At 39.3% G+C, this 16,653-nt stretch overlaps 1 protein-coding gene across 13 annotated transcripts in view; it reads left to right on the top strand.

The window, feature by feature from the left end:
- The window catches only part of LOC144033962 (neural cell adhesion molecule L1-like protein), a 73,506-nt gene that overhangs the window by 36,077 nt on the left and 20,776 nt on the right, over window positions 1-16,653 (top strand). For 10 of the 13 annotated variants that reach the window (XM_077542410.1, XM_077542500.1, XM_077542483.1 and 7 more), the window contains exons 13-24: window positions 855-1,021; window positions 1,976-2,141; window positions 2,223-2,347; window positions 2,810-2,914; window positions 3,596-3,793; window positions 4,045-4,115; window positions 4,185-4,407; window positions 6,131-6,166; window positions 6,651-6,766; window positions 9,580-9,784; window positions 10,116-10,238; window positions 11,648-11,830. In XM_077542410.1, coding sequence (XP_077398536.1) covers window positions 855-1,021; window positions 1,976-2,141; window positions 2,223-2,347; window positions 2,810-2,914; window positions 3,596-3,793; window positions 4,045-4,115; window positions 4,185-4,407; window positions 6,131-6,166; window positions 6,651-6,766; window positions 9,580-9,784; window positions 10,116-10,238; window positions 11,648-11,830 — 1,718 coding nt within the window. The remainder of the gene's footprint in view (window positions 1-854; window positions 1,022-1,975; window positions 2,142-2,222; window positions 2,348-2,809; window positions 2,915-3,595; window positions 3,794-4,044; window positions 4,116-4,184; window positions 4,408-6,130; window positions 6,167-6,650; window positions 6,767-9,579; window positions 9,785-10,115; window positions 10,239-11,647; window positions 11,831-16,653) is intronic. The other 3 variants (XM_077542492.1, XM_077542510.1, XM_077542428.1) reach the window with 1 other exon arrangement.

Below are 16,653 nucleotides of genomic sequence, written 5' to 3'. Positions count from 1 at the left end.
TGTGAGTCAACTATTCAATCCACGCTGCTTGAGGTGTTCACGCCACACAGGCTTCTGTCTGTTTAATGAGATTATCCTCTTGCCATCCTCGAAATTGGGGCTAATTAGATTCTATTAATGAGCATTAAAGCTCTGCTTCATTTCCTTTAAAAGGGATCTCAGTCCCTCCCGATACACTTTTTGGTCTTACTAGCTTGTGTCTGGGGATGATCCACTTAAAAACTTTACTGACATGGATTGAGATTATAAGCCTGAGAAATGGGCTTTGTTGAATTGAAATGTACAGCTGCAAAAAAAAAAAGTATTTTGAGACACAGTATGTCTCAAAGTCACCATTCAAAAGCCATTTCATTGCCATGGGAACCACCACTGTATGACATACGGCTGTGGTTGTTACCAACTAGATATACTTGCCGGAGTTGTGAGGGCAATTTGACTGGGATAGAAATCCATGCCAGTCACAAAGATGACAATTTATGTCACACAAAAAAGTAATTGTGACTATAGAACACAAACTTTGGGTGCAAACATTCTTTCCATCCCTCTTTTATGCCTCTTGTCATTTGGGTGCCTATCCCAACAGACTTTTATATCGACAAGCAACCATTTTACTCACATTCATACCTGATGGATGGATGGATGGATTTATTCACCCTATTACATTTACCACACTGTTCTGAGAAAACTTTCTTCAAGAAGTGTATGCGTAGGAATTTTTGTCCATTCATCCAGAAGGAAATATGCGATAGCGTGAACACTGTAAAATATGACTTTTAATTTAGTTTTGCATAATGGACTTTGCTGTCAGATATGCAGCACCTACTGTATGTGAAAGCATTCTTGCTCTCTCTCAGGGCCAAAGATGAGACTCCAGAAACCATTGAGGGAGAAAGATTTGTTGCCCTTCAGAACGGGTCGTTACAAATATCCAGTGCGGAGAAGAAAGACAGCAGCGAATACATCTGTGTTGCCGATAACAGCGAGGGCAAGTTGTCTATCACGGCTGTGCTGGCAGTGAAAGGTATCGCAACAAAATAAGAAAATTGCTTAAGCATTACTAGACAAGATAGTTCTTAAAGGGCAAAGCACAAATGAACACAAATGATGACAAATGAACAAATTATTAAGAGTTGTAAATGGTTGAGGTAAATTAGCAAATTAGCTTTAAGGGTGACAGGGGTTTTGGATGGCAGTGGATGAGGACTTTTGGTGCTAGCCTGAAAGAGCTAATATTCAAATCTAGGAGGAAAAAAAAGAAAATGTGTGCAAAACAATATTGTCGTCATTGGTCAAAAGTTTCAGAACCACCATTTTTCCTTTTTTTTCTTTAATTGAAATTCATTTATGCTGTTGAATGTCTCAATGTACTCTGAAATACAATCATATAATAAACATTTCAAGACACAAAACAAATAATTGAATCAGCCACTTAAAAAAAAACTATTCTAATCTTTTGACACAAAGTTGCCACCTTAGGCGGGTATATCTCAACTCTCTTGCAGAATTTCCCAAAAACGGGTGACACTTTTCTTTCACTCTTATTGTCCACTTCATCCTAAAAAAAGCTTGATAGGGTTAAAGTCTAGAGACTGTGCGTTTGTGTCTAGTTCTGAAATGTATGTTCATTTTCAGTTTTGATTTTTGGACCTTTGGCATTTCACCACTTAACTGACGTTTGTACCATTTCTAGTTATTCATTGGACTTGCACTGCTTGACTTTCAATACAAAAAAACTGGCGTAATTGGTGTGTTCTAATACTTTTGACCAGTACTGTATATTGCATATTATGTATTTTATTTATAAAATAGTATTTTTATTTAGTTATTGAATAACAACAATAACTCAGTCAAATAGCCAGGATAGGATTTCACCCCCAAATGGATGGTTATGTTTTTTTTATTTTATTTTTATTTTTTAATGAAATGTACTTTTGTGTGGTCTTATACATTTTCCTCTTTGACTTTCTGTTGCTAGACCCCACACACATTGTAAATGGACTTCAGGACATGCAGGTCATCAGCGGTACCACAGCCCAGTTGACATGTCAAGCCGAGTATGACAAAAGTCTGCAGGACTCCTTTGAGGTGGTTTGGATAAAGGACGGGGAGAAAATGACACTGTCCACAGAAGAGCATTCCAGGTTTGCAGATGCAATAACAATTCTCCGCTGATTCAGGTAATATGCATACCATGACCTAATCAAAGTTTTTTGTATGTTCAGGTACTTCGTGGGTGATGGCATGCTGCAGATCATGAACGTGAACCTGAATGATGAGGGACTATACTCATGCATGGCCAGAACACGTCTGGATGAGGACAATAGTACTGCACTTCTCACAGTTCTTGGTAAGCTGCTCCTGTTCATCATACTGTATACCTACACAGTACATAATCATTGGCCATGGGTGGAAAGGATGCAATAGACTGTGAATTCAAATCATAGTCCAATTTCATGTGTCTTTGCATTGAGAGCAATAATTTGCAGCAGTTTGTGATGTGCTGTTTGTTGTACAAATGTATGTAAATACACCCGTCATCCTTATAATGCTGTTTTTGTGATCATCATATCACGTGTACGGCAAAAACAGTCAAATTAACTTTGTCCCGCAAACTGTGGCCTAGAAGGGACCAAAGTGTTTAATTAAGTGCTCTGTTATATAATGTTGAGTGGATAATATTATGTAAAACTGATTACCACATGAGAAATCACGCAAGTAGCTTATTTAAATTGTTGGTGTCTTACAATGTTTTGTGACACATTTTATTAAACATCCATTGTTTATGTTGTGTATGACCTGGATGTTGCAGATGTTCCTGATGCCCCGCAAAACGTAGAGATAAGTGAACTCGAGAATAAGAGAAATATCAGTTTAACGTGGGTACCTGGCAGTGACCACAACAGTTCCGTCACAGGTGAGACAAAATGGATGTAAAATATGGGTTTCTTTTTTTAATTAATGTCCACAGACACTTTGGGCCCTTTTCTCATGCCCAACACAGGCCTAATGCAAAGTGCATTGTGCACATGAGTACATTTTCTTTCTTTTGGTATTTTGGTTGACGGGTGCGGGTAGAAAGGGATGTTTACGCTTGTGGGAGGGAACAAAGCCGACTTGCTTGTCATCCAATGGAAGCGGCTCTCATTATTCCTTTTAAATTAAATCATACTGTTACTGTCCCCAACTACTTATAGAATAAGGCAGAAAGAAATTGAAATATTGAAATATTTTCCATTTTGTGATGTGCCTGCTTAACTTGTATTTTGTGCTACTATAGGTGTTTAACCTGTGCATCTAAATGTGCAAAATACTATTATTATTTTGATAACAATAGGGCAATATTTAAAAATATAAAATACATTTTCTTTTATTAGGTCATTTAGTTTACGATTCTCTTCATTTAATCATCACATTGCATTAGTTAACATTAATTAAATTAACTCAGCAGTCTTCATGGTGAACCGCATATTGACCTTCATTAAGATAATACTTAAGAAACAGGATGTCCATATACGATATGATTTCAGAAGTTCAAATGAGTATGTGCTTGATGACGATTAAACGCGCTCATCCCTGATCCCCTGCATGAATACAGAATTCATTGTGGAGTATGAGGAGAGCCAATGGGAGCCAGGCAAGTGGAAAGAGCTCCACAAAGTCCCTGGTAACCAGGCAACAGCCGAGCTGGCACTCCACGGACATCTTAACTACCAGTTCAGAGTCTACGCAGTGAATGCTGTTGGGCCTGGCCCCCCGAGTGAGCCTACTGAGCGCTACAAAACCCCCCCAGCTGGTGAGACGCACTCACTCACTCACTCTCTCACTTGAATCCGTGCGTTCTGCTCAGATGCAGTTTTTTTTTTCTTCTATTGTGTTGGGCCAGCCAAATTACACACTGTAATTCTGAAGCAGTAAGCTTAGTTCTCCCTTTGAACCTCTCAAAGAAGAAGTTTGCTCCACAGCATTTTGTTGCAGCAGTTGACAGTACTGTGTGTGCACAATGCAATGTCTAAGAATCATCATTTTTACAAATACCCTTCAAAGCTCCTGATAGGAACCCAGAAAACATTAAAATCCAAGGCCACCTGCCTCATCAAATGGACATCAGCTGGGAGGTAAGATTTTACTGAACTACAACATTTCCATGTATTGGGATCCGATCCAATGAAATATTCCCGTTGTAGCCACTGTTGCCTGTTGAACACAATGGCCCAGGCCTGGAGTACAAGGTGAGCTACAGGAAACTCGCTGTGGAAGACACATGGACAGAACACCTGGTCAAAAGACACTCCTTCGTTGTGAGGAACACGTCAACATTCATCCCGTACGAGATCAAAATTCAGAGCAGGAACAGCCACGGCTGGGGACCGGATCCTAAAATTGCTACGGGTTATTCTGGAGAAGATGGTGAGTGAAAATTGCGTCAGAAACTACAAATATGGCATGATATTTATTTATTGTTGAAATGCTGGGAGACAAGCTTTTACGCTCATGCTCCAGTGCATCGAACATTTCCCTAAGAGGTGAAAATCAACATGATTTTTTAATGTCTTTTTTAAATGGAGTGCATTTCATTGCCGTAACCAGCAGAGGAGCTGTTGATTTAATAGCTTATGGTCTGCTGAAAAACACCAGGAAGTCATTTTAAGAAGTGTACACAAACATTTTTTAGCATCCTAAATGTTTTTTTTTTATGTGATAGACCACACACGACAAAGTATAAATTTGGCAAGTGTGTGTAGTGTACTTGAGATCAAATCAAACTATACACATAACGTAAATATCATATCTCCACCGACAATCGAGTTCCCTCCCCTAAACCACAAGTCTGGCGTGTCACCAACGCTGACCTGTGAGAGGAAACATGGTGCCAAAGGTGATCCACACTGCAATAAAATACAAATAAGAAACAGAAGAAGTGTGGACAATTGTTAGCTTATATGATAATTACATTACAGTTGAAAAGTCTTCTTGTAATTTTTATTACAGTGAATTGCAATCTCATAACACTTGGGTCAAAAACAACCCAAATGGGGTCAAAAAGGGATTGACCCAACTTTTTGTGTTGCTTGCTTAACCCAAAAGTTGGGTCAAATTAATTAACCACAAAGCAACTCAATTTGTTATTGCTGATTTGCTACCCACCCGTGCACAGTCCACAATATGTTCTCAAATGGTCTTACCCAGAATTAACTAGTACTATCGTCCGACATTTTTCTATGACGTTTCAGCATTCACACACATTTGTCAGGGGAACTTTTATTTCTAGTTACAGTGGAACATCGGAGTTCAAACATCTCGGGACTTGCACGAATCGGACAACGACCAAAAATCTGAGTAAAAAATGTCTCGGAGTTTGACCTCATTCTCAGAGTTCGAACACCCAAGCAAAAACCTAGCAAAGCCAAACGTACCTTGAACGGGTAGCCGAGTGAAGCTGAGCGATGCCAAATGCTCACGTCGCGTTAGAGAGGAAGCGCTGCTCATTTCCAGTCAGAGCGGGTGAATACTCACTTTTTTCAGGACAATTGTCTTCTACATGGGACCAAAGAAAGACAGCAGTTCCAGTGGAAACAAAGAAAAACGTACAGTGCTACCAACCACAGTGGATTTCGGAAGGGGATTATTGCGCCATTGTAACTAACGTGACTACTTCCGTAATTACTGGCACAAGGACCCCCCTTATAGCTGTTCTACAACGTGCCTGACGCTAAACGCTAAACCTTAGTAGTCTAACAATATGCCCATAACTCAGCACTGAACTAAAACATGCATTAATACAGCATTTTTCATCCACTGATGCCATTACACCACAACAAAAAAGGTCAATTATTTTTTATTGTTTAAATACTGTTCATGTTTTTTTTACATAAATAGAAATTAAAATGGGAATTTTCAGTTTTTTGAGCTTGGGAATTGATTAATTGCATTTACATGATTTCCTATTGGAAAAATGTCTCAGAGGTTGAACAATTCGGACTTTGATCACTCCACAGGAACAAATTGTATTCACACACCGAGGTGCCACTGTGTATTACTGTAAATACTCTTAACTTGAGGCTCAATTGGCTCACATTGTTTATGGCTTTCTTAATTATTTGTTTTTTGTGGTACCCCACCCCATCTTCAGTCGTCTTTCGACATTGTCTGCGGGAAAATGTGTCAGGTTAAGTTCTTTCCTTTTTTCCTGTTTGACTGTGCCGCTTTGCTGTAGTGACTTCTCCCTCCCTCGAATGCAGCAGGTGGCAAATAACCTTTTGTAGAGCTGTGAGATCTGAAATATACCGTTTCTGTCTCAGAATCTGTGCGACCTTTATTAGATCACGACGCGCTCCACAGCGTAGGCCGACTGAGGCGCGATGCTGCTGCTTCTAGTGTCTGCTTTGCTTCCATCCTCTCCAGCTACCATGTAGTGCAGAAATTATGTAGAAGTCTTTTTTGGTCTACCCCCGCCACTACGTAAAAGATGATTTGGGGCATTATGCTTTCAAATATATGTGCCTGCTCATTTAGTACCACCATTAGCAGTTCAACCAAAAACACTTGCACCAACATTTCTTTGCTCCTGCGTCTACAAGCTGGACTGGAGTGTTAAGGGACTTTGTGAGTTACTGTAGGAGTTGCGTGACCTCCCTCCATGTGTCCTTTAGTTCCCACCGCCGCACCACGGGATGTTGCAGTGGAGGTGATTAACTCGACTGTTCTGAGAGTAAGCTGGACCCCGGTTCCGCCAGCCACACTCAGAGGACACCTAAAGGGGTACCACGTAAGTTTTCATCATGCACCACCCCAAAATTATTTGTGTGCAGATAATGATTTTGAATTCAGACCTGTAATAATAATTTTATTTATATAATAATTTTATTTATATAGCACCTTTCAAGCAACACAGCACAAGGTGCTTTACAAACAAATAAAATACTAACACATAAAAGCCAACAGGCAGTTAAAACAGTTAGACATAAGAAGATATAAAAAAAGAACAAACATACAAATATACTAATACAATAAAAGTCAAACAATGTACAGTAATCAGAAAACGCAAGCCCCAAAAATAAGTCTTTAAAACCCTGGAGAACCCACAGGGTCAAATTTGGCCCCTATAAATTCTGCTACTCAAATAACAAAGACCTTTTTTTTTACAAATGTAACTTCAGAAGTCCAGAGTGCCACTTCTGACCCCTGCATGGGGCCATCTAGTGGATGAATATTGCACTTATATAAGCCAGAGTGGTGGTGACAAGATGGCTGGCAACATGCTGTTTTGTTGAGCTGGAAATCAATCCAAACAAAACCATCTTCTCAACAAACCATCAGATGGTAAAATTGTGTTTTTTTTGTTAATCTATTTCATATCATGTTGCAGAATGCCTAGGAGTATGTTTTATATATATATTGTGATAAATTAGCAACTCTGAGCTAGTTCAAAAAACAAGGGTTAAAATGTTCAGTGAACTTATAGCAGTCATTTAATGTATAATTCATAATTTTCCAAAGAAGAAAAGGGTTCTTAGGTTCTCCAGGGTTAAAAGCGACTTAAAAGATGTTCGAGACTCCGCATTTTAACATGGTTAGGAATGCTTTTCCAGAGTCTCGAGGCCTTAACAGCAAAAGCTAGATCACCCTTAGTTTTTGACTTGGAATCTGGAATTGCAAATAATGTTTGATTGGCGGATCTTAACAATTTTTTTGGTCTATACGGATTTAAAAGCTCAATAATATATTCTGGTGTCATGCCATGGAGTGCTTTAAAATTTATTAATAAAATGTTTAAATCAACTCTAAATTGTACCGGCAGCCAATGTAAAGATGTCAAAATCAGGGTGATGTGAGTTCTTTACTTTTTCTAGTAAGCAGTCGTGCAGCAGAATTTTGAACTACTACTAGTTTGTTCAAATAATTCTTATTCAAGAAAGTAAATAAAGAATTACAATAATCCAGTTTGGACGATCCAAAGACATGAACAATTTTCTCGGTATCCTCAAATGAGAGAACCGACTTAATTTTAGCAATGTTGCGCAGTTGCAAGTAGCATGACTGCATGAGCTTCTTTTACGTGGATAGAAGGTCTAATATTCGAAACAAGAGGGCCAAGTAAGGATGGTAGCCTATCTGAGACTTCTATTGGGCCAAATATCATAACTTCTGTTGTGTTTGAATTTAATTGCAGGAAATTATTTGTCAACCACTTTTGAACATCAGCTAAAACCAATTCATTGCTAAAATCAGTCTGTTTTACTGAAATATATAACTGAGTCGCGTCAGCATAACAATGAAATGCTATTTTATGACGGCAGATAATTGATCCTAGCGGTAACATGTAAATTGAGAATAAAATAGGCCCTAGAATGGAGCCTTGCGGTTCACCAGAATTAAGCTGGACAGTTGAAGATACATGTTCACCAAGGGAAACCAAAAATTTCCTGTCAAACACTGCCAGAGAGCCCAACCTAAGTTTTCAGCCTATCAATCATAATAACATGGTAGACTGTATCAAATTCAGAACTAATGTCCAAAAGTACCAGTAAAGAAAAGTCGCCAGAGTCCGCATTCATCAAAAGGTCATTTGTGACCCGAAGAAGTAGTCCTGCCGCATTCAAAAGAATCAAGACAATAAGATGCAGAACAGAATACAGAACATGGAAGATAATTCACATTTTTAAATTCCTTTATACCTTTTTCCTGAGTAGCTGTCCTGAATCATCATCATCATCATCATCAACATCATCATCATAATACGCCTTTAAAGAGACTCAAGGTCACCATGTAGAACAATTCAGAGTTAAAATACAATCAAATGTACAATGATGAACCACTATATGAGATTGTTAAACAAGTATCAAATACGTCACACAAGACATTGGTGCAAAGCCCACCACTCATCAAACCATCTGTTAGCGGGAAGCCGCATCGGCTGTTTGAATTCACACACAGACATAGCAATGTCTCGCCCCGTTGAGTTCTGTCTGAAAGTATCGGCAGATAAATGTCTTTTATGCTTTTACGCCTCTGATGCGCCAATTTTGAGGGAAGTCAGTGTGAAGGCGGCTTTTGACACCTCACCAGATGGCAGCCTGTCTGGGAAAGAAAACACAACACGAAGATGCTTCATTGGTCGTTTTTCTTGTCACACCTCACCAAATGTTGCAGTGTAATTAAACTCCTGTCAGGGGCAAAGAAGAAACATTAGACACGTAAATTTTTGTTGCACACCACAAAGTGAAGCACACCACACATGCATCAAAGTGATAGGACGTGCATGCACCCCTGAGGCAAGTTTCTGATGGGTTTTTGTGCCTTGCTCAAGGGCACCCAAAGAGTTGTCATGATGCAAGCTGTTACTTTTATTCTGTCAACAGGCTACAATGATGAGCTATTGTCACCCCATGATACATTCATATAATATAACAACAATAAGGTTGAGTGTTGATGCTGACTTCTTAGTGTGAGGGTCCAAACAGGCTTGTTATACTTTACTAATAAAGTTACAAACATTTAAGTCCCATTAATAAAAATAAATATCAGATTCACCACATAAAGTGCGTTGCGAAGCATTTCACCATTGCCGCCTTCTTACAGGTTCACTGTCTGAGGAAGCGGAGTTTCCTGAATCCTGACAGGATCTTGGATGAGCGCCACACGCTGTCATTTCTCGGGAAGAGGACTCACGCCATTGTGCCCAGCCTTGACGCTTTCTCAGAGTATAGGCTCACTGTCAACGTCTTCAACAAGAAGGGAAATGGGCCTAGCAGTGACCCCGTCACCTTCAACACCCCAGAAGGAGGTGAGGTGTTAACTCTTACTATTTATAAAAACAGCTCCTAACACGTAGGTAAACCTTATGCACTCACAGCCTTCACACATGCAAATACATTTATCAAATCAAATGTAAAATGGCACCTAATTTTTGGAGAGATTCTAATGCAGCATAAATTACAGGGCAGAGTGTGAGTTGAATTTCATCTTGGGGTAATGTAGCAAACTAAAATTACATTGAAATAATGATCATTTGAGAATAAGAATAATAAATGTGCAACAAAAATGATTTGATTGCATTCACATGCACAACAATGGCATGTATCTTAAGAAAGATGATAATTCCTCTTATTTTACAGTTCCAGATCAAGTGCCCATTCTGACCACCTCCAATGCGCAGAAAGAGTCGATCCGGCTTGTATGGGGTCCACCACTGGTGGCAAACGGCTTCTTGACTGGCTACCTCCTGCAGTATCACCTCAGTATGTGTACACAGGCACTCTCTCACACATGCAAGCACACACATAATAACCAATGGCTGGCCTATAGTGGAGCCCTCTGGGATTTTATACATTAACATTTGATTTTACGTGCTGTGGGAGGCATTATATACAATGTTATGTGTGCAGAAATGTTAGGTAAGAGGTTAAGCATATACGCTATAAGGTTTAACCTACATTTAATTTGCCGGCCGATGCCTAGTGTGAATTTTTGCCACTTTTTTGCATTGCCACTTCACTAGTTTACTTTAAATGGTCAACTTGAAAGAGCTTTTAAGAAAAACAGACTGGCAAACCATAGAGATTTATCTCACAATAAAGGTTGTGAGGCATTTTGATTTCGCTACTGAATCAGTGTTCTGGGTTGAATATGAAATAATTGGAATCAAAAAAGGCTCTCCTCTCATTTGCATGCATCAGTATTCGACGCTAGATGGCAATGTTTAGTTCTGAACTAAGCCCTTCCAACACCCAAAAGAGTGATGACTTTTTAAGTCTTCTAACGTCTCCCATCCTGTGGGACTGCAGATTCTTTCCCCAAAACAATCATTCATGTCGAGGCTGTTTTTGCCCTGCCGCCCTCCCCCATTCACAAGCTTTTACCAAGTGCATGAGAATCATTAGTGAGTGAGGGGCTTTGCTTTTTTTACACTCTCATTGGCTGAATTACTTTGTGATTTAATAACACGCGGTCCTCTTGTATCGCTGCCACATTTCAAAATATAGCAGTGTGTTGAATGTGCCAATAAAGTGCCGCAGAGTAATCCACTCTGTGCGTCTAAATTAGTTGATGACTAACTTGATGAAAGCTCCTAAATTGGCTGTGAGCTGCTTTGGCTCAGCATCAACCCTCACCTGCATTTCAACATTGGCATCGATGTTGCTTTACACTCGGCACACACGCGCTTGCACTTTGATCTATAATGCATGTCGGGTGATATGTTTGACTGCTCCTGATTGCCCCTATATTCCCACTTCCTTGCACCGCCTACACTTTATGCAAATGTTTTCTTTCTTTCTTGTGCATTTCCTAGCTTTCTTCAACTTTGCTGCTTTGTTTACCCACTTTTATCCCCCCTGTTTGGCTCCCTCCCCTCTTCATCAACTTCCACTTTGTTAAAACGCTTCCATCATTTCTTTTCAGCCGTATATATTTCGCCTCATCTCCCTCTTGACATCTTAATGTATTCCTGCTCAGCTTACCTGTCACGACACGTATCTGCGACATTTGCTTTCCGCATGAGTGAGCGTGACACCTATTCCTCCTCCCCCATCCCCCGGCCGCTGACCCTTATTTCAGCGTTGTTGTTCCATTAACATACAACATGTGCTGCTGACGTCTCAGACGCCCGCCAGGTCTCTCTTGAACTGACGTAAGGCCTTTCTTGTAGTTAATGAGACCACAAAGGAGGTGCTCGATTCCCGGGAAATGAACATCGCAGGGCCTGACACCACCCACTGGCAGGTGGAGGGCTTAGAAGAGGGCAGCCTCTACCTCTTCCACCTCAGTGCCTGCACTCGGGCAGGGTGTGGACCTCCACGGGCGCAGGAGAGCAGCACTGTCACTCCAGCACGTGAGTACATGGAAAAGATGCATCTCTAATGGCAGATTGGGTAATGGCCGATATGCGCTTGTAGGATCCAAAGCAAAGGTTCGCTCTTAAAGTACTAAGTAAGCAGGGTAAGGCCTGTTTAGTACCGTATTTTCCGGACCATATTGCCCACTGGATTATTAAGTGCATTATCTTCATGAAGCATTTTACGTCAAATAATTTATTCTAATTACACTCTAATATATTTTAATTTGCTAGATTTTGTGCTATTATGCTAGTTTCAGACCAGGTATTTGTTCACTGAAAAGGGCTTTTTTCAACATTTTTTCCCCGCCAAATTTGAAAAACACTGGTTATGTGTTCATTCTTTTGACATTTCATGTTATGAGGACGTCTTCAACATTTTTCGATCCACTGCACTCTTTTTCTAATCAGTTAATTACTTGCTTAATTTAAAATGGAAAAAAAATACCCCAATGTTTTGACCTGAACAAATATTCAAAATGAGATACGCAAACATTTATTAAATGCTTTAATTTAATGTATGTAATTATGTTTATTGTTAAAACACAACCTGTGTTACCTTAAACGTAGCCATCAGCTAAAGGATAATTTATGGTCCAAATTAATAGTGTGATTAATCTGAGTTAATTTATGATTAATGCACTAGTCTTTAGCAAGTTTGAACTTCAATCTGGTATTCGGTGGATATGTTATCACTTTTGCCGCGAAATGCAATTTTTTTTTTTTCCTTTTTTTTCTGGAGAGCTCAGTATTGTTCATTCAGTAATTTTACTGATTTGACATGTCATCATCATTGCTCTCTCTTTTTTTTTAAAATTTTAAAATTTTTATTTTTTAAATTTATTTTATTTTGTATGTGGCTGAGAATGTGTATGTGCGTGTGTGTGTGTGCGTGCGTGCGAGTGTGTGAATGCGAAATGCTATTTTGGTTGACGGTTCAACAGCTGTAAACAAGCAATACACCCATCAGATACGCCAACTAACTCGCTCCCCATTATCAAGGTGGTTGTCTCGGTCCCACAGACCCAAATTATATTGTGTCTTGTATATACAATGTAAGACACGTTGTAACATTGGAACCACGCCGCCAGAAACACTCATTTATGGTGACCTTAGGACTACATTTCCCATGGTTCTTGAAAACGGAATTCAGGATGACAAAAACATAAGTGTTGAAATGAGAATGAGAACGTGAATGTGACAGTAAATAAGAAGGTATTTGAAAAGAAAACATCCTCACATAAGGTACACCAGATTATAAAGCACACACATTTTGGAAAATTAAAGGATTATAAAATTGTGCCTTTTTGTCCGAAATTTAAACTTAACTAGCCTCTGGAAGGGCTAGCTAGCCGACCTTACTCATAAATGAGATAAATAGGGAGTATTGGAGTCATTAAGGGCATCTCCTTCATAGAACCTGTGTCAAAACAGGCCCCCAACTGGAGAAAAAAGCTAGAAAAAAGATTTACTTTCTAAGATAATACACTACGTAACTTTGACCACAATCACTTCCCTGACAGTGGTTAAACTTTCAAACCAAACCAAGTTTAACCATGCATCCCCCATTTTCTCATTTCCTATCCCGTTTGTCCTCATTAGCGTGGTAACTAGAGCTTTTTCCTGCTCATGTTCGGCGAAAGAAAGTCTACACCCTGGAATGGTCGCCAGTCAATCACATGGAATATTTCAAGTCTTCAATTCATCAAAGCAAGGGGAGAATATGCAAACTCCAATTTAAATTCCATCGGAAGACTCACTTTGAAATAACCTTAATGAACTGATAACACAAAATTCTATTGCTGTAGATTTTCATAGAAGGCAGTTGCAGTCAAGCATATGTAATGTGCATTCTTAGCTGATGTAATTGAGAATAATGAAGATTATTTTCCAATGGCAAACTTCACCAATGCTGCAATTGGTTGGCAACCAGTCCAGGATGTACTCCGCCTCCCGCCCAAAGACGGCTGGATACGCTCGGGCTCACCCGCAAACCTAATGAGGACAAACACTATTGTAAATGGATGGCTGGAACTCCTCCTGGAAAACATGTCATGAATGTATTAGTGCAACTGGAATGTTCATCAGGATGTTGCATATAAAGGGTTGCAAATTTTGTCAGACACTGAGTCGAGGAGTGCTAATGAGGGCGAGAACAGCACCTCTAGCATCTCTTATTTATTGGTTTTGAAAAACGAGGATTAGTATGAATGTTTGGCATTTATTTGCTTCTGTGGAGCTTAAGCATGTGATGTATTTTTAAAATGTCTGTGGTTCAGCTTGGTCTAGGTAGAAAAAGCAAACAAACAAACAAAAAAACTTTTCTCAGCCCTTGTGCTAATTGAATAGTAATAGCTGCTGCTTGGTGTTGGCAATTTGTTGTTCAAATTGTGTGTAATTAGAGAATCATTTAAACTCCAATGATTTGTTTACTCTTTTCTGAAAATCAGATTTAAGTGGGGTAGGTATAATTAAAATAAACAAACACTCTAAAATGGTTAAAAACTTGCTTTTGATATGGTATTGATATGGTTTTACAATTTATTATTATGCATGGATGAACAGTAAAATAGCACCGTTGCTTTTTTTTGGTCTTTTGTTTCTACTTAAAACTTTCCTGGCAAGTTTGTATTTTTATTACCCATTCCTGCGTAATTATACATACTTGCATACTAACTAATATGTTTAAATTTAACAAAAATGTACTTGCATAGACAACATAAACACAGTTAGCAAAAACAACCTAATAAACTAATTATTAAATCAATAAAAAAGTGAGCTTATTTCTTTAGTCATACTTTTTTTTGTTTATTTTATAACCATTAATTATGTGTAATTATGGTTTAGCTTGAAGACAATTAGTTTGTGGCATTTATTGAGAACCCAAATAGAGACAGATACAAATACTATACACTAGGGGTTTGAATGTGTCACGATTCGATTCGATTCCGATTTTTGGTTGTGCGATTCAATTCAGGATCGATTTTCGATTAGGGACGATTTTTGATTCAAAATGATTTGATTGACAATGATTTTTGCCTCAATTTATAGATGTTCAAGGAATCGTAATGATCTACTCCAGTCTGACTCGCTAATGCTAACTAGTGCACTACTCACGGCACTTTTATCACTCAAAAGAACGTCTCCACGCTGCAAAAAAAACAACTTTTATTGGAATAACTTGATCGGGACTTTTTCCTTCTACTCTCTAATGTGGCTACACCTTAACAGTGTATCAGACCGCGTGGAACCACACTGCCCCTAATTGGCCAAATCGGGTACAACATGAACAGCGCTCCCAATAAAGGCACACACAAACAAAGGGAAGACAGTACAAAGTAATTTAAACAAAATAGATTTTGGGACATTTAAAATCGATTCTGAATCGTACTAAATGAGAATTGCGATTCTTATGAGAATTATTTTTTGGGCACACCCCTACTGTACACGCTAGCAAATGGCTTTTACCGTAACATGGTTCAATTGCAGAGGCTCTGCTGTTCCGCTTTTCCATCAAACTGAAACTCTTATTCATCCAGTGAACTCCAATCCTGTTGTTGCTGAACATACTCACCCACTTCCAGAGTTGAATGCCGTCTCTGAATACTCATATTAAATGACAATTTAAACAGAACTCATACAACACTTGATTATTTTGTTGTACCATGTAATTTAACCCAGCCTGCTTCAACCTCAACATATTATCCAAATCAATTTCATTCAAGCTGCTCTGTAATTTCAGCGCAAATAGTGCATCGGCAACACAGAGGCCATTTGGAGTTTTAGAAAACAAACCCTCGATGCACCAGTTGGAAAATGTGTCCGTAAAGGGAGATATTTGTCCTCTATTTAATAAAGGTTACTCATACCTTTGTGGCTTTTAGGTTTCCTTTGAGGGCTTTGGTGTTTTCTCCCTGCCGTAAGATTCATTGTTTGTAAATGCAGCTTGGTGGAGAGATCAAACTGGTTCTGTTTGGGGATTGTGATCCTCCAGGCATGTTACTCACTATGTAATTTATGGCTGCCAGTAGCACCAAGCAAGAGCACCATGAATTTGGAGACGTTAACGTGCAGTGATTGAGAGACAGTGTGGGGGCTGAAATGGGAACGCAGGAGAGAAAATGATTCCACACACTGAAGATTTTGCCTTTAGGGGACACTTATATGTCAACGATCTAGTAAAAAGGAGGATCCCCCCACCACCCCAGGTGGCTTAAAAGTTTTGCGAAAGACAACTTTGTTCAAGCAATTGTCTTTCGTATGGACCAGCAAAATTAACTTCTACAACCAATTCTATTATACCAGGCCAGCAGCTGACGACTGTCATGTTTAGGTTCTGTTTTTCCTTGTGTGTCCCCCTTGGTCTTGTTAAGTGTAATCCTGCCCTTCCTCGTGTCAACCAATCAGTGCCCTCAGCCACTTGTGTCTTGCCCCAGGTGTGTCTTGTTGTGTCATTAGTGTGTGTGTGTTTAGTCTCCTGTCTCCCCTGTGTCGGTTCATTGTCATTTCCCTCCCGTCATGCTACTTGTTGTCCTCCCCACGTTTTGTTTTCTCATGCAATTTGGAGTTGGCTTTTGTTTTGTGGTAATTAAAGTCCTTTTTTGTACATCACCTTCGCCTTCTTGCCCTGCTTCCCTCCTCCTCCTCCACCAAACGTTGCCTTCTTGACAGCGATGTCACTTTGTAATAAAACGGCAAGCACATACACAAAATATGCTTGTCGTTGTCCATCAATTGAATCCGTTTTGTCAGCATATTAGTTTTAAATTGGATGTATGTAATTAATGCAACTCAATGTAGTCAGTTAATCTACACTTTTC

The sequence above is a fragment of the Vanacampus margaritifer genome, chromosome 1 (genome assembly GCF_051991255.1).
Source record: "Vanacampus margaritifer isolate UIUO_Vmar chromosome 1, RoL_Vmar_1.0, whole genome shotgun sequence".
NCBI classification, from domain to species: Eukaryota; Metazoa; Chordata; class Actinopteri; order Syngnathiformes; family Syngnathidae; genus Vanacampus; species Vanacampus margaritifer.
This window is presented reverse-complemented; position numbering and strand designations above follow the sequence as displayed.